This window comes from Budorcas taxicolor, chromosome 1, assembly GCF_023091745.1.
Source record: "Budorcas taxicolor isolate Tak-1 chromosome 1, Takin1.1, whole genome shotgun sequence".
In the NCBI taxonomy this organism is placed as follows: domain Eukaryota; kingdom Metazoa; phylum Chordata; class Mammalia; order Artiodactyla; family Bovidae; genus Budorcas; species Budorcas taxicolor.
In genome coordinates, this window is record NC_068910.1 from 215737782 (window position 1) to 215756310 (window position 18529).

The 18529-nt window shown below is 43.9% G+C and overlaps 1 protein-coding gene across 1 annotated transcript in view; it reads right to left on the reverse strand.

Annotated features, from left to right (window-relative positions):
- The window catches only part of COL6A6 (collagen type VI alpha 6 chain), a 119129-nt gene that overhangs the window by 272 nt on the left and 100328 nt on the right, over positions 1-18529 (reverse strand). The window contains 3 exon segments of the mRNA XM_052642887.1: positions 10682-10778; positions 14128-14799; positions 17741-17837. Coding sequence (XP_052498847.1) covers positions 10682-10778; positions 14128-14799; positions 17741-17837 — 866 coding nt within the window.

The following is an 18529-nucleotide window of genomic DNA, read 5'->3' on the forward strand; positions in this document are numbered from 1 at the left end:
GAGCATTAACCTGTCTTCCTAGATGGCCGTGGACCCGTCCTTCGCTTTATCCTTCAGGGTAAGTGTGTTAAGATGGTTCAGTGGGGGAGGAATAAGACACCTTGTCAAAGTGCCCAAAAGTATAACTTTAACAGCAACGTTTCTTTTTCATGGAGCAGGGTCTACCCAGAACTTTCGGCTCCTGTTCACTCGGATTGTGGTTCGATTGGTGCCTCGTTAGAGACCACCATATGTATAGTTGTCCCCGTCCCAGACACTCAGCACTACATGCTCGGACTTTTTTCCTAACACTTAACCACCATCTGAATTTTTACTTGCAAACTTCTTTGAGATTTCCCCACCCTCCCACCACCCCAGATGGAAAGTGTCGTGAAGCCATATCTGGTCACTATAGTTACCCCAGGAAACCAGAGGAGTGCTTAGCACACGTTAGCTGTCAGTATTGATCCAGTGAAAGCATGGGTGAATTCCTCTTCCTTCCCCCTTCTTTCCTCCTGTTTCCCTCCCACCCCTCCATCATCCATCCCTCCAAAGGTTCACGCTCTAACGACAGCACTGTGTTAGGTACAGGGGGGGATACAGACCTCGTGCCTAGTCTGGCAGGCACCCCGTGTTTGGTTGGGAGTCAAGAGTAACCCAACGAAAACATGGAGCTAGGGTCAGACTCGGAGAGGCCTTGAATGCCAGGCCGGTGAGTCAGGCAAGTCAGACGCCGAGTGCTGCTGACCACAAGTCCTATTCTGTCCCGTCGAGCTCTCTGTGCTGGTGGAAAGGTCCCGTGGGCTGCACTCGCCAGGCAGCCGCTGCCCCATGTGCAACTGAGCACTTGAAATGTGGGTAGTGTGAAGAGGAAGTGAATTTTTAGTTTTTTTTAGTTGAAAGCTGGTGGCAATGGAAGTGGACAGCGGGGAGAGGGAGCTGTTCCAGACCTTACCCTACAGGTAGGCTGTGGAAAGAGCCATGGGCCCTGAAACACTCTTATTCTAGGTCCTCTAGGTATTAGCTGAGCAGCCCACTTAGCTAGAGGGATCCTTGTTTCTTCAGGTGGAAAGTCAGAATGCAAACCACCAATGCTGTGAGTGACAAAGGCCCAAGGTGTCAGCTGCTCAGACATGAGTATGGGGCTCATGGGAGGCAGAGCTGAGGCTACAACCAGATTCTTCTGAGAGGAAGAGTCCTGTGTTACTTCCGTGAAACTAGCTTTTTACCCAGGAAATTACGGAGGACTCTCACGATACTTGGGATAAGAAAGTGAAAGGGTGAACGTCATGCTGTCAGAAGACCTGGATACACGGCTGCAGGGCCGCAGGAGGGCAGGTCGCCAGGGCAGAAGTTAGGAAACTATGAACTCTTCGTGAATACTTTTAAATTAAAAATGAGAGGGGCCTGGTGGCATAGGAGAGGCTAGCTGTATTTTGACTGAGGAAGAGTCGTACATAAGAACCGTAAAACATTGGGACCAGGAGGACAGTCTCACCACAGTCACCACGGGCCCTTCCTCTGCGTTTGGATTTTTCTGCTTTGTCCAGCTGTCAATCCGATCTCTCTCACAAAAGCATCATGGTTTAGAAAATGAGTAAGTAAAGGACGAAAAAAGAAGTGAAAGTTATCTTGCTGTCCCCTTTCTCTCTCACACACACTCACGTTTTCTTCTTTCATCTGTAGTGAGTGCTGGGGGTAAGGGAGACATCAGACCAATAGAGAAGCCTTGTAACACAGGCCCCGAGGCCGCCGCACCTCGTGCACAGCGTCAGACCAACAGAGAAGCCCTGTAACACAGGCCCCGAGGCCGCCGCACCTCATGCACAGCGTGTCTGGGCTTCTGTCCTGCTCTCACGAATGTGCTGTGTTGATTAACAAGCTCCTTCAGTCACCAAGAATGGCAGCCCTGGCGCAATCCCAGGGCAAACGCCATTTCCACACACCTCCCCCTGTTGTGCTTTTCTCTGTATTTTCTCGTTAAAGTGAAAAGTGACAGTGAAAATCACATCCCACTCTTTGCAACCCCATGGACCGACTATAAGGTCCACGGCATTTTCCAGGCCAGACACTGGAGTGGGTAGCCTTCATATCTTCCCAATCCCGGGATCGAACCCAGGTCTCCTGCATTGCAGGCGGATTCTTTACCAGCTGAGCCACCAGGGAAGCCCAAGAATACTGGAGTGGGTGGCCTATCCCTTCTCCAGGGGATCTTCCTGACCCAGGAATCGAACCAGAGTCTCCTGCACTGCAGGCGGATTCTTTACCGACTTACCAGAGAAGCCCCATTTCCTTGTTAACTTCCAGACTAAATGTTCTGAACTCAAATCCTCCAAAGTGGTGACTGTCTATATGCACAAACCATGGCCCCACGATAGTGAGGGGACATTCTCTCAGGCCTGGGACACACTGTCCACAGCTGAGTTTACCTTGCCTGTACCGCTTTCTCCCCTCCAGCCTCCCGCTCTCTCCTTTTTACAGCAAATTTAGTTGTCTTTGTCTTCCTCCTCCCTCTTTGTTAAGAAAAAGTTAAATTCCTTCTATAGCATTGTGATGCCACTTTCCCCCCTCAAATATTTTTATTATTAATAGGGTTGAACATAATAAACGCTGTATCTCTGAATCTTCCATCTTTTCCACTGTATCATGCGTGCAGTTTGTAATTGGCTAAGCACTCGATAAGAATCCTTTTATTATTCCAGGAATCATAGAGACTTTCTGATTTTCTTTCTCTCATTTCTATGTTGTCCAGATACTTCTTTGTTGATGGGTAATTTCAACAGCATATAGTCAAGAGGAAGAATCAAGAATGAAATACTGTCCATTCATTCTGCAGTTGTGCCCAGCTCCAGGAAAACTTGGGAAAGAAAAATGGGTGGGGCTAATTGCAGATTTCATTCCCCTGTGACCACAGATTCCGTCAACTATGCAGAAAACCAGGAATCAGTCAAGCTGCATTTATTAGTTGACTGGATGCAGTGGTGTGGAAAATGCAGACGAGATGGCTTTCATTTCAAGAATTCTTTTCATCTTACACATGTTGTGCATCTAGAAAACACACGTTGGAAATTAGAATTACAACAGATGTGTATTGACATGGCACTGGTAACCGTGCCCATTTCAGCAGTTCGATTGTTCTGGCTCTGGCCTGCCATCGCTTCCAAGTCTGGCAGGAGTGCTTGCCTGCCTAGATGAATAGGCAGGTGGCTTCCGGTCTTTTATTGTCTGAGTGGATGTAGGTGCTTATGTAGAGGCTGCCTTGCAATCTCTCCCTCATGGGCATGTTTCCTTGGTTGCTTGTGATTTGGTTCAATGTGCCCCACCCCACCCCACAACCTTTGGAGAAGAACCAGCTTCTGTCTGTATTTCTCAGAATCTGACAGTGGAATGACCTACTTCTCATGCAAGTCATTCTGAGGATGAAGGAAATCATCCTGGTGGCCACACCTCTTGCTGCCAGGCATTCTTGTCTCCCTTAGTCGCGTGTGCCCAGTTCATGAAAGGCTCAGGCAGGAAGTTTCAAAAGCAGCCACGTGGCTTGTTACCTTTTATTACGGCCTTTGATGACTTAGGAAACACCGGGGGAGTCTTGGTTGAATACGCTGTCAGAGAATCACTGACGGCAGTGTGGATTCGTCTCCTCCATACACCCCAGCATTTCCTGACATCTCACCCTTCCAGGTATGCAGGAGAATCCGAGCAGGGGACGACAGAGGATGAGATGGTTGGATGGCATCACCGACTCAATGGACATGAGTTTGAGCAAGCTCCGGGAGTTGGTGATGGACAGGGAGGCCTGGCGTGCTGCAGTCCATGGGGTTGCAGAGAGTTGGACATGACTGAGCGGCTGAACTGAACTGAGTATATCTTAGGGCAAAGTGCAGAAGCGGGAGGAAATGCAGGGTGGGAAGGTTTTCCAAGAACGTCTTTAATTTTGATAGGCTGGCTCCCGCGTGTGCTTTGCAGTTATCTATAATATATGAAGCCTGGTGCACATGCAAACTCGAGGGCCCTTTCCGCACTGACAGATGCCGCGGCAGGGGGAGCCCTGCCCCTCCCGGACTGGCCGTGCCGGCTTACTGAACCTGATTTCAGAAGCGTTTGCTGCTGGACAGTTCCCCTGCCTCCCAGCAAGGTGAGGAGCCTCCAGGCAGAAGCTTCTTGCAGCTTCTGGAGCTGGATCAGGAGGGCTCTCCGACCCATCACCGCACAGGGACACGCCCTCCGCACATCGAGAAGCCACAGGCTGAGGCGCCTGCCTCAGCCTCACCCTGGGGCACTCTGACTTCAGCTGTACGTGGGGGATGTGTGTGTTAGTACAGTGTGGTTTACACTGAAACAAAAGAGACACTCTCTAACTGCTTGATTTCAATTATTTCTAATTAAAAAAATAAGTAATATTCGTACATGCAAATGATATGATCTATATATATACATTATTGTTTTAAAATAACTAACTTTTGCCTTTGTTGCTGACAATTTTTTAAATTAAGATACTTTTAAAAGTATGTTCTACTCTCATTCCATTCTTTGAGTATTTCTGTTTTTATCCTATAACACTTAAAAAATGTTTTAAAATTATTTTTAATTATATTTTTACATCTTTAAAAAAATTGAAGTATAGTTAATTTACAATGTTGTGTTAGTTTCTGTTTTCTTATTGAAGTATTTTTTTACTGAAGTATTTTAAAAGTTTTTAATTGAAATATAGTTGATTTACAATGTTGTGTTAATTTCTGGCATAGAGCAAAGTGATTTAGTTACACACACACATATATATGTATACACATTCTTTTTTAAATATTCAACATAATATTTAAATAATATTCCTTTCCATTATGAATATCATAGGGTATTGAATGGGCTTCCCTGTGGCTCACTGGTAAAGAATCCACCTGCAATGTGGGAGACCTGGGTTCGGTTCCTGGGTTGGGAAGATCCCTAGAGAAGGGAAAGGATACCCACTCCAGTATTCTGGCCTGGAGAATTCCATGGACTATATAGTCCATGGGGTTGCAAAGAGTCAGACATGACTGAGCAACTTTCACTGAATATAGTTCTTTGTGCTATATAGTGGAATCTTGTTATTTAATTTTTTTAGTATATATTTTCTATTACATCTTACGAGCAATGTCTGGCTCATTAGCTTTTAGAGTTTAAAAGATTCCCTAACATACCATGGAAAAGTATATGGAGGTTCCTCAAAAAATTAAAAATAGAACCCTCACGTGATCCAGCAATTGTACTTTTGGGTATTTTCCTGAAGAAGATGAAAACACTAATTTGAAAAGGTGTATGTATGCTCACTGAAGCACTATTTACGATACCTAAGATATGGAAGCAACCTAAGTGTCCATCGACAGATGAATGGATAAAGATGTGGAATTTATACACAATGGAATATTACTCAGCCATGAAAAAAGAGAAATCGTGCCATTTGTAACATGGGTGGACCTAGAGAGTATTATGCTAAGTGTAATATGTCAGACAGAGAAAGGCAAAGACCATATGATTTCACTTACACGTGGAAGCTAAAAAGCAAAGCAAATGAACCAAAAACCCAGAAACAGATTCATCAACACGAAGTTGATGAATCCTTGCTAGACAGGAGGGTGTGTGGGAAGATGGGCCAAACAGGTGAAGGGGATTAAGAGGCACAAACCCCTCTAGTTATAAAATAAAAAAGAAGTCATGGGGATGCAACATACAGAATACGGGATATAGTCAGTAATATTGTTAAAATTGTAAGTGGTGACGGAGAATAGCTAGACTTACCATGGTGATCATCTAGTAACGTACATAAATGTTGAATCATTGTGTGGTACAGTGAAATTAATATCACATTGTATGTAAAGACATTTCCCTAACAAGAATTAAAACTATGAACTTTGCTGAAGTATGAATTCTGAAGCAAGCATCCCACAAATTTTGGCATGTAGTATTTTTGATTATTATGTAGTTCTAACAATATTTCTAAGTTTTATTATGAATTTTTTCATTAGTTATTTAGAAATGTGATTTTAATTTAAAAACATATGGACTGTGAAAATATTGCATGTATGAATTTCTAATTTGATTGTGATCAATTTGGACTGTATGAAGCCAGTTCTTAGAGATTTGTTGATAGTTGCTTTATAAATAAAACTGCACAATAGATATCTGTACACCCTCTGCCCTGATGGAGAGCCGTTAACATTCCATTTGTTCAGAAGAATGTCTCATTTTTCTGTGCAGAATTCTATATGAGTCTATTCAAGCTTGTTACTTATGATTAAATCACTTTAATTTTTGTCTGCTTGACCTAACTATTCAAACTGATGTACTAAAATCTCCAACTCTGATGATATTTTCATGGCAACTACTCCTTTTTCAATTTTCACTTTGTATATTTCAGTATTACTTGATGAAAGTGTTATAATCACTTAGTTGTGTCTCACTATGCGACCCCATGGACTGTAGCCCGCCAGGCTCCTCCGTCCGTGGGATTTTCCAGGCAAGAATACTGGAGTGGGTTGCCATTTCCTTCTCCAGGGGATCTCCCAGACACAGGGATTGAACCCAGGTCTCTTGCATTGCAGGCAGACTCTTTACCGTCTGAACCACCAGGGAAAACCCCTCATATAAATTTAGAATTGTTATATCTTCATCATGAATTAAACTTTGTCATCATGTAGTGATCATGTACTCTATCCATACAAAATGGTTTTATGTAGAAGTATATTTTATCTGACTTAACTTCACTTAGAAACTAACACTGCATTGTAAATCAACTATACTTCAATTAATAAAATTAAGTATATTTTATTGGATATAAAGCTATTCCAGTTTTCTTTTTAAAATATTTGCCTACTATACTTTTTTCCATAAGTTTACTTTCCAATTTCCCATGCCCTTATCTTGTAGCTTGTCCTCATCTTCAAAACGGGTATAGCTGGATTTTATTTTGCTTTCTTAAATCTACTAACTGTAACTGGCGCGCTTAGTCTGTACATTCATGTTATGATTGCTGACATGTAGAAATGGGCTGGATTCTGCTGTCTTAATACTTCTGTTTCTTCCTTTCTTGCGTTTTTATTTTAAAAATATCATATTGTTTGTTTTCATTCCATTTTCCCTCACTGCACTGAAGCTCAAGGCTTCATTTTTTAATAACTAAAAGATAATTGCATTGTTCAGTATCTTTTCTCATGTCTGTTGATAAACAGTGAATATTTAGCAACACACATTTACAGTCGTAGTACAACTTGTTTCCTTTCTGTTAAAAATACAGAAAGGCAGTTTTTCTAAGCTGGCAAAAATTTCCTTCCATTATGTGGAAGCTTCTCGATTGTTTTGTGGCTTCCACCGCTGCGACCGGTTATTCAGCTGTCAGCCTACTTCTAGTTTCTCTGTGGGTCTGCTCTTTCTGGCTGCTTTGAACTTTTCTTCTTCCTGGAGTTCTGCATTCCCTGCACCATTCTAACCGATATTTCTTTTTCTATTTATCCTGCCTGTTATACCTTGCATTTAAAAAAAAATCTTTTAATTCATGTCTGTCATAAGTTCTTTTTTATATGATTTTCTTTTTTTGGCTATGCTGGGTCTTTGTTGAGTAGGCTTTCCCTGGCTGCGGCAAGCAGGGGCTGCTCGTCACTGGAGGCTTCTCGCTGTGATGGTTTCACCTGCTGCATTTTGAACAATTTCTTTAGCTTTATTTTCCAGTTCTTTATGTTTCTCTTCAGATGTGTCTATTGCTCTGTTTAATCCAGCCATTGAATTTTATAAGTTATCTTTTTATTTTGAAAATGGTCAAATTTGTAGAATGTTGAAAAGAGAACATAAATACCAATATATCTTTCATCTAAATGGTTTTCCTACCTATTATCACCTTGTGACCTTGTGTGCGTACACACATACACATTTGGTTGTTATTCACTTGCTAAGTTGTGTCTGACTCTTTGTGACCCCATGGACTATACCATGTCCTCCACTATCTCCTAGAGTTTGCTCAAATTCATGACCATTGATTCGGTGATGCTATCTAACAATCTCATCCTCTACCGCCCCCTTCTCCTCCTGCCCTCAGTCTTTCCCAGCATCAGAGTCTTTTCCAATGAGTCAGCTTTCACATCAAGTGGCCAAAGTATTGGAGCTTCAGCAACAGACCTTCCAAAGAATATTCAGGGTTGATTTCCTTTAGGATTGACTGATCTCCCTGCTGTCCACGGGACTCTCAACAATCTTTTCAGCACCATAGTTTAAAAGCATCGATTCTTTGGTGCTCAGCCTTCTTTGTGGTCCAACTCTCACATCTGCACACGACTACTGGAACAAACATCAGTTCAGTTCAGTTCAGTCGCTCAGTTGTGTCCGACTCTTTGTGACCCCATGAGCTGCAGCACATCAGGCCTCCCTATCCATCACCAACTCCTGGAGTTCACTCAAACTCATGTCCATTGAGTCGGTGATGCCATCCAGCCATCTCATCCTCTCTCATCCCTTTCTCCTCCTGCCCCCAGTCCCTCCCAGCATCAGGGTCTTTTCCAATGAGTCAACTCTTCGCATGAGGTGGCCAAAGTACTGGAGTTTCAGCTTCAGCATCAGTCCTTTCAATGAACACCCAAGACTGATCTCCCTTAGGATGGACTGGTTGGATCTCCTTGCAGTCCAAGGGACTCTCAAGAGTCTTCTCCAACACCACAGTTCAAAAGCATCAATTCTTCAGCGCTCAGCCTTCTTCACAGTCCAACTCTCACATCCATACATGACCACTGGAAAAACCATAGCCTTGACTAGACGGACCTTAGTCAGCAAACTAATGTCTCTGCTTTTGAATATGCTATCTAGGTTGGTCATAACTTTCCTTCCAAGGAATAAGCGTCTTTTAATTTCATGGCTGCAATCACCATCTGCAGTGACTTTGGGGCCCAAAAAAATAAAGTCTGATACTGTTTCCCCATCTGTTTGCCATGAAGTGATGGGACCAGATGCCATGATCTTAGTTTTCTGAATGTTGAGCTTTAAGCCAACTTTTTCACTCTCCTCTTTCACTTTCATCAAGAGGCTTTTTAGTTCCTCTTCACTTTCTGCCATGAGAATCATTATTAACTTTCTATATGAGGTTGTTGATATTTTTCCCAGCAATCTTGATTCTTGCTTGTGATCATCGTCTGGTATTTTGCATGATGTACTCTGTGCAGAAGTTAAATAAGCAGGGTGACAATATACAGCCTTGTCATACTCCTTACACACATATGTGTATATATATATATATATATATGCATATATGCTTATATATGCATACACACACACTTTGCTTCTTTTTATGAAACCATCGAAAAGTAGGTTGTAGCCATCATGCATGTTACTCTTAAATACTCTCCAACATACCTCTCTCAAGAACAGACATTCTCTTATACAAACATAATTATCACCATGCATAAGTAAATTCACATGAATTAAACCACCCAATATATTTTCATACTAAAGTTCCCCAGTTATCCCCTAAATGTTGTTGTGTGTGCTCAGCCACTCAGTTGTGTCCAACTCTTAGTGACCCCATGGACTGTAGCCTGACAGGCTTCTCTGTCCACAGGTTTCTCTTGGCAAGAATATTGGAATGGTTTGGCATTTCTCCAAATGTCATTAATATAGGCTTTTTTTTATTTCCCTGCTCTAGGATCCAACCACCCCACTTGGCCATTTTGTCTGCAGTCTCTCCCATTCTAGGACATTACTCCACATCCCTCTGCTGTTCATGATGTTGACACCTGGAAAGAATACAGGTCGGCTGTTTTGAAGGACGGTCCACATTCTGGGATTGTCCCATGGTTTCCTGATTATTTGACTTGGGTCAAAGCTCTCCAGCCAGAATCCCACATTTGATACTGTGTCTCCCCTGCCTCCCCTCAGGAGATTCATAGTATCAGATCCTGGTTACAGTGGGTGTGGCCAGACCTCAGCAGGAAAGGGTACCTTCCTTGTCTGTAATTAGTTAAGTGTGGGAAGGCTTCTCTGGGGCTGGGTTTAGCATTCCTTGATTCTTGCCTGACTCAGTTATTACAGCAGGGATTACAAACTCGTGGTTTTCTCATTCTACCACTTCTTCTGCATTTATTAGCTAGCATACTTGTGTAAGAAAAGAACATTTCCTCCCCTCCTCTCTTTTTGGGTCTCTACATAGAGCTGCAGATTTTTAAAATTCAGTGCTGTAATCCATGACCAGCATTATTCTTTCTGATGTTCAAATAGTCCAAAATCCTGCCAGTGGTAAACCCTTTCAAGACAACTCATTTGCCCTTTTGACATGACTGTTATTTATCTTTTTAAATTTTTTTGCTACTTTCTTGCTTTCAGGCATAATGAATGTTCCAGGCTCACCTTGTACTTTCCCTGTTGCAACCTAGGATTAGTTGTTTCTAGAAGAAACCCTGATTCCTTTCAATGGGAATGATACTTAGAAACCAAGATCTGGTTATTCGGTGTGCTCATTGCCACTGGGGTGTCCCATTGGTTGTTTTAGTTCGACAATTAGATTTTCTATTTTAAAAAACTCTGTTTTCAGATCGACCTGGCATTTTTTATTATCTCTTGTTCCCTCAACTTCTATCTTATTATCACATAGTGATATATTTTGTCCAAATAGCATAGAGGAAGAAGGAGAAAAGGAGGGGGAAGAGGGTGGCACATTCATTGTTCAAGTAAATACCAAGCAGGTGAATACCTTCGCACAAACTGGAGTGGGGGCTGCTGTGGCTCTGTAGAGCTGAGTCTGTTGCACTTTGCTTTGATATTTATTGGTGGATATTTGTTGATTGCACCTAGGAAGAAAAAGAAATCTGTGAGGAGACTCTTATTCACAGCAATTAACATGACAGCAATCTGCTTTGCGTGCAAAGGGTCACATCACTGTACTCCACATCCATGAAAGAAAGACACATGAGTCCACATGAGATGAAGCCAATTTCTCACCGGACTCTCTAAAACTAGGCTGAGAAAATTCACGACAGCCAAATGTGTAAGTAGAGAATTCAACTTACTTTTCAATAAGATGCTCTTAGCTGCCAAAGTCCATTAAACATTAGAGGAGAAATCATGAGCCCATCCTAAGAGTCTGGCCTCTAACTGACCTGAACTAATCAGAATAGTTATTTTTTATTTGCTCCTTTGAAATCCCAAATTGCAAAGGGAAAAGAATATTCCCTTTATGTTCTCTGTATCATTAACAACAACAGTAACCCTGGTCCATTTGGGGTTTAATTCATTATGATTCATTTCATCTGAAATATATTATTTTTTCATAATATTAAAGCATGCTTCTTCCAATACCATTTAAAACATGAAAAAGCCTTTTTTGATGAGAAACTTTAAAAAATGCACGCTTTATTTCCTTGACACCTTTGATTTAATTGTATGTTAAACATGATTAAACCTCTTCCTGGTGATCCTGGGTCACCCTAAGTTGCAAGCTGGTCCTGGGCTGTGACCCAGCACCATCTCCTGAGCTGCTGTTGCAGACTGGGCTGTGTGCTTCTAGACTGGACGGCCAAGCCTGGGCTGCTTCCTCTATGTGCATCTGATGTTTAGTTATCTGTCTTCACTCCAAGTATCAGCAATAGTTTTGGTCAGTAGTAGTTTTCCTTAGAAAATATGTCTATTCTGAGGTGAGCTGTGTCTGGTATCCAATTCTGTCACAGTAGCGTGATAAACAGGAGTTACTTAGGGAGCTGGATGCGCATGCCTGGGAGGGTTGGGACCAGATCTGTTCGGTCCCAAACAAACAGGGTTGTGGGTCCCTGCTTGATACCCCATCCCTGAACAGTCAGTGGCTCAAAGTAGGTACCTAATGTGCCATGTGCCTATTTGGTCAGTCATGTCTGACTCTTTGTGACCCCGTGAACTGGAGCCTGTCCTCTGTCCATGGGAGTTTTCAGGCAAGAATACTGGAGTGGGGTGCCATTTCTGCCTCCGGGGGATCTTGCCAACCCAGGGAGCGAACTCACATATCCTGCACCTCCTGCACTGGCAGGCGGATTCTTTACCCCTGAGCCACCTGAGAGGCCCCTACAGACGTGTTAATATTGAAGAGGGGCATGTGGGTCTGGGGGCCTGCTCTGAATGCAGGATGTGGGATTGAAGATGATTATGTCGAAGTCATACTTTGGCCATCTAATGCTAAGAACTGACTCATTGGAAAAGACCCTGATTCTGGGAAAGATTGAGGGCAGGAGGAGGAGACGATAGAGGATGAGATGGTTGGATGGGATCACCAACTCAATGGACATGAGTTTGAGCAAGCTCCGGGAGTTGATGATGGACAGGGAGGCCTGGCCTGCTGCAGTCCATCGGGTCACTAAGAGTCGGACACGACTGCGCGGCTGAACTGAAGGTCAAAGTCTTCTCAACTTTTTGTACTTTGAAAGCTATAGTTTAAATGTTGGACATTTCTAGATACTCTTTAGAAAAGTGGTGTCATGACTATAGTTCTTCACAAGCACTTTATATATTTCTCACCCACCCCAAGTAATTCTTCTTAAAGCATCTCCTCCCCTTTCCCTGGGTGGTGGTGAGGGTGTCATTTATCTAATCATACAGTTTGACTAGTTACTGTGAAACACCACTAGGAATTTTGTGGGGCCAGGGAAGTAAATTCCACCTTAACCTCCTTTCAACTTTTTGCCTCATCAGGAGTGTTTCTTGATAAATTTCTCAGTCGTTCAAGGTGTTTTCTGTTCTGCTTTTCCTTGAAAATGGGTTTTTTGGGGATCCGCAGACACTTGTAATTCAGGGTCTGGAACCATTGCAAGCCACAAGCAAGTTGCCGCATAGAAAGCACAGAACACGTTTGCAGAGAGGAGAAGAAAGGGGGTGGGGGGGAGTGCTAATACACAGAGGCGTGGCTTTTCAGGGGCTGAGTTTCAAGGTGCTCTTTTGTTTTACCCTTACAAATCCCTCATGAGCTCTTCTTTCCAAACGACCCCTGGCCTTCACTTATTTTTTCCCCCTCATTTTCCCAGCTCTTCTTTCTGGTTTCTTTTCCAGGACCCACCCACAGAAATTTTACTCTAGGAGCATATGGCTTGTGCATCAGTGTTTCTCAAACCATATAATGTATATAGGAATCACTGGGGATCTTGATAAAATGCAGATTCTGGAACAAAACGTCTGGGGTGGGGTGGGAGAGTCCGCATTTTTCACAAGCTCCCAGGAGATGCTGGGACGTTGGTCCTAGACTCACACCTAGAGTCTCAGAGAGCTCGAGGAGACGACATCAGCCCCACTGACCATTCCCCAAGGCCCCTCAGACCTCACTGGCCCTGACCAGTTAGGGTCTTTGCAGCCTTAGCTGGTCTCACGGTGAATGTCAGTGACAAGTTTGAAACGTAGGATGCAGCACTGGGTGTCCTCTAGCCTGCGTGTTCACTTTCCCTTATCTGAACTCCAAAAGTAAAATGATCAGAAGTCTGACAGTGCTTTTCGACCTCCATAGCCATATCAGGACCATGTCAGCCTTCCCTGAATCCATCCTGCTGCATTCAAAATGAATTGCCTACTTTCGAGACAAGCTCCTGCCAAGAAATATAACCCACGTTTCTTTTTCTATGGGCAACAGTTACACTAATTACTGGCGTCATAAAGAATCATGGACAAAGCTAAGAAAGTTTTGCAAGGATGCATCTTTCATTCTGACATGTAAAGTGGTGCCTCCTAAAACTTCGAACTCTGCCTTTAGAACTTGTAAAAGCAAAGCCAAGGATTGTTGAATTTTTCTCTCGCTCTCTCTCGGAGTGTTAACTGGTCAAACTTGCCATCAAAGGGCAGCGTGATAATGTTACATGGCAAGGGTTTCTACGTCGTAACTAGTATCCTGGCTGTGACTTCACACTCCCAGACTATGCTGCTCCCTGCAGACAGATGTGTGAGTAGCTGTTTGTTATGACTGCTTCTCCATAGGAACCAGAGGCATAAAAAAGAGGAGCCAGAGAACTCAATGCTTAGAAATCACAGGCTTCCTCCCTCCACCATCCTTCATTCCCTATTTTCCTTTCTGACCCTGCAGCGCCCTTGAAGACAGAGGCTTCCAAGAATCCATGTCAGTTCATCAGCCCTCCTTTGGGGAATACCAAATATGCTGAAATGTGCAAGAAAGAATATGATTTTATGACTTACGCCTGACTGAGCTTATAAAAGCCTTCACAAACTTCACACCGTATCTGTGGTCAGGTTTATGAATGCGGCCAAGCTGGACCAAGTGGTGATCCAAAGGGTAGCTGGCTAGATCTTCCAGTTCCTGGTCATTCCAAGAAGGCCCCAGGGAAAACACGAACAGGGTATAACCTTGACACTTGGCCCTCAAGGATTCTTTCTTTAAGGTTTCCCTGTCCAAGTGACTGGTTTCCCCAGCAGATATCACAAAAATGACTTTATTTCTTCTCAGATTGGGTGTCCTTGAGAAGACATTGTCCAGAGCCCACTGTAGGGCGTGACCAATAAAAGCATCTCCACTTAGCTGCTGAACGGATTCTTCCACGTGTCTCTTCATGAGGCGTTTACTCCTGTAGGTGGTCAGGTTGAATTCACTTCTAACAGGGCTCCTCTGAGTGTTGGGTAGGAAGTGAGGGGGACTGAGGCTTAACAGGGCCACCCGGTCTCCGGTGACAGAGGTCTCAGGCTCTGGGGTGACTTCGAAGTGATCTAGCAGTGCTCCCAAGAATCCTCGGATGTCTTCAAATTCCGCGCTTCCCACATGCCGGGAGCTGTCCAGAAGGAAAGCAGCGTCCACGTAAGACTGCACAGGGGGTGGTCTGGCTTGATCGCAAGAAGCGTCCGGCTTGCATACATCTGTGGACCGAAAAGTCATTTAGAGTTACTAAACAGAAACAGACAGAAAAAGGGAAGATAGCACCTCAAACATTTTGACATTTGGAGGCTGCATGATCTTTGATGTTAATATAGTAACTAGATGACTTTGAGGTCAGCAACAGAAGACTTCCCAGTATGTGGTTTGCACCCTGATCCCCAAAGTACAGATTTTATACTCAGCCCATGTTTTGAGTTCCATTCACTGACGCAAGTTTCATCTTGGCTGCATTTTAAGTTTATAAAGATTGACCTGGACAGTTGATCTCACGCTTGTATGTGTGTTTACTGTATCATGACATAAAAAGTAATGACCTCTCTAATTGATAATATACAGGTTAAAACCAAGGGCCCCTGTCATTCTACACACACTACCTTATTACGAAAAGAAATCTGCTTAAAACATAAGAGTGCAAAAAAGCAATGCATCTTTTATTTCAATTTAATTACAGGTTTATAACTCAATGTCTTTTTTTTTTTTTGTAGAGACATTAAGGACAGAGCCACCACTTATATTTTATACCTGTCAGTCGAAAGCTCAGTATGTATTTATTAAATAAATGAATATAAATACTACATGTTAATGGGCTTTCATAAAATATGAGGTCATTTTAATGTGTGCATATCTCATTTTTTAAAAGAAGGTGTAGTAATAAAACAGAGAGTGCATTTTACTGAATCTGACCACAATACTCAGAGGAACCAAAAAAACTTGGAAATTAAAGGATCTTAGAAGTCATCTAATCTTCTAATCTTACCAAAGAGCCTGAGGGCAGGAGAATAAAATCATTTTGCCAAAGGACACACCAGCATTTCTAGAAGTATCTGCATATGAAGTCAGTGTTGTACTGTTTGAGGCAAGGCCACATGGTACAGCACGGTGGGGAGGCCCCTTGGCCTGAAAGTCAGGATATTTGGGCTCTGGTCTGGCTGTCCACAGTAACAAACATGCTGTGTGCTCCTGTCCAAGCCTCCACGGGGCCCCAGTTCCATAGAATGAGATGGTTGGGTTAGATGCACCTAGAGAGGTCTTAGAGCCAACACTGTGCAGTCCTACATTTTCAATAACAGTTGATGGTTAAGGATGAGCATTAAAGAGACTTTTCTCTTTAAAAACCAAAGAGAAATGACAAGCCACGCATGTGGACAGCCAGTACTTAGACAAGGGCCCAGCCATGAATAAAAGCGATTAGATGAAAGGTTAATAACCAGGGTGCAGATCCTTAATGGACGGAGCAAACTTCAGAATTCCAGTCTTGCTCACGGACTCAATAAAGATATAAACTCTGGGAACGCCCCTGATGGTCCAGTGGCTAAGACTTATGAGCTCCCAACGCAGGGGGGCCCAGTTTCAGCCCCTGGTCAGGGGACTATATCCCACATGCTGCAGCGAAGAGTTCGCGTGTCACAACTAAAGATCCCGTGTGTTGCAGCTGAGACCCAGCAGAGCCAAACAAATAAATACATATTTAAACCCAGGGACAGCAGCCTGCCCACTTGCTCAGTTTTGTGGGGTTTCTTAATTGTGGGAAACAACAGCCAAAATACCTTCCCTTATGTGTCTTAGAGACAAAACAAGGCTCTAAGCCGAGAAATGGAGCCCAGATCTATCTCCAGACACACGCGGATCACTTCTGACCACAAATCACACGGGCGCATGTGTCAGTGAGGAGTCTAAACCCGCAGCTGAGAACTCGAGGGGGAAGAATCTGCCCGCAGTGTGCTGAGCTCCTCAGGACTAGGGGAAATGATCAGAGGGCAGCAGAGGGCAAGACAGCAGGAAGAGAGGGTTGTTAAGAGAGAATCCTGCTTCTCTCTCAGAGTCACTCATACGGCCAGAAAGACCATCTCATTGACACACGTGGAGAAGGAGAGGATTTAACCAAGTACAGAGTCCCAGGGAACGTATAATGCAATCTGTGTTTCTCATAAACTGCAGGTGTCTTAAAACCAGCTTTTTTGATTTTGATTTGGCTGTGAGCAAATTATTTCACCTCATCTGTAAAATGGATCTAATAATCATTCAAAAATTCTAGGGCCATTATAACGATCAAATGAAACCATTAGAAGGGTGTTTGGAATTCATTCTTTGTGGTTCAGCTGGTAAAGAATCCACCTGCAATGCGGGAGACCTGGGTTTGATCCCTGGGGTGGGAAGATCCCCTGGAGAAGGGAAAGGCTACCCACTCCAGTATTACGGCCTGGAGAATTCCATGGACTGTAAAGTCCATGGGGTCATAAAGAGTCGGACACGACTGAGCGACTTGTACTGCAGTGCACTTGGAATGCATGAAAGCCAGTAGCCTGAGCATTAAAAACTGTCATCACCCCCATCACTTTCACATAAAGCAATCAGAACAGTGCGTGGCTAATAGTGAATGTCTGATAGCTGTTAGCTATCACACCCACCAGAAACCTCAGCGGCTCCCACTCTTGTAATTATTAGCATGTTCAAATTATTAGAACACTCAAATGCAGGTTTTGGCCAGTTCTCTAGCAGAACTACATACTGTGTGTAAAGCAGTCACAGGCAAATCGGCGTCACAGATCTTTCAGATCCCTAACATCTGGGGCTTTGAGAAAGCCTCTTTCCAGTGAGAAATCCATTTCTGCCAACTTCCACTGCCACCGTAAAGCATTTCTTTGGGACTGTGAATATCTGAGGTTTAGAAAGCTCATAAATGTATTTCACCACACAAGGAAGTTGGCCATGAGACAGGCTGAGGTTTTCTAAAGATGATTCCTGTTTCCCAGAAGGTGCATGAGCTGAGAGGCTCCATCTGTGGACGAGGCTGTGTGGCAGGGTGAGCCCCGGGGAGACCCTCCCAAGACCACTCACGTCGCTGCCAGCCCCTCCTTTCGATAGTGACTCACTGTGCTGCTGAATGACCTGAGCAAGTTACGCACTCCCCGGGGGTCTCACCGTAGCAGAAAGTACACCGCTGGAGTTCCTCGAGTGCTGGTGCAGAGTCAGCTCCGGATGGGATAATGATGACTTGGAATCTGCTTGTGCTGTCAATCTGCAAGAAGCCAAAGTGAAAAGAGCTTCATGGGTGGGGCTGCGGAACCTCCCAGGATGGTTCAGAGGGCTACAGAGAGCAAAAGAGCCCCCTTCCTCTCAGAGGGGCCCCGGGGAGGCAGAACACCAGTGCAGCTAAGAACACTGGCCTGGGTTTAAATCAGTGATTCTCCCTTTAGCTGGAGGACAAGCAGCCACGCCTCTGTTTTCTCATCTGAGAAACAGAATGGTCACGTTACTCTTTAAAATGGCAAGTGTGCACACAAAATGAGTTCGTAACTGAAAAGCATGTTACTGGTTTCAGGTAGATACCACTGAAGTCTACCTTTGTGCCGAAGAATTGATGCTTTTGAACTGTGGTGTTGGAGGAGACTCTTGAGAGTCCTTGGACTGCAAGGAGATCCAACAGTCCATCCAAAAGGAGGTCAGTCTTGGCTGTTCACTGGAAGGACTGATGCTGAAGCTGAAACTCCAGTACTTTGGCCACCTGATGCAAAGAACTGACTCATTGGAAAAGACCCTGATGCTGGGAAAGATTGAAGGCAGGAGAAGGGGACAACAGAGGATGAGATGGTTGGATGGCATCACTGACACAATGGTCCTGGGTTTGGGTGGACTCCAGGAGTTGGTGATGGACAGGGAGGCCTGGCGTGCTGCAGTCCATGGGGTCACAGAGAGTCGGACAGGACTGAG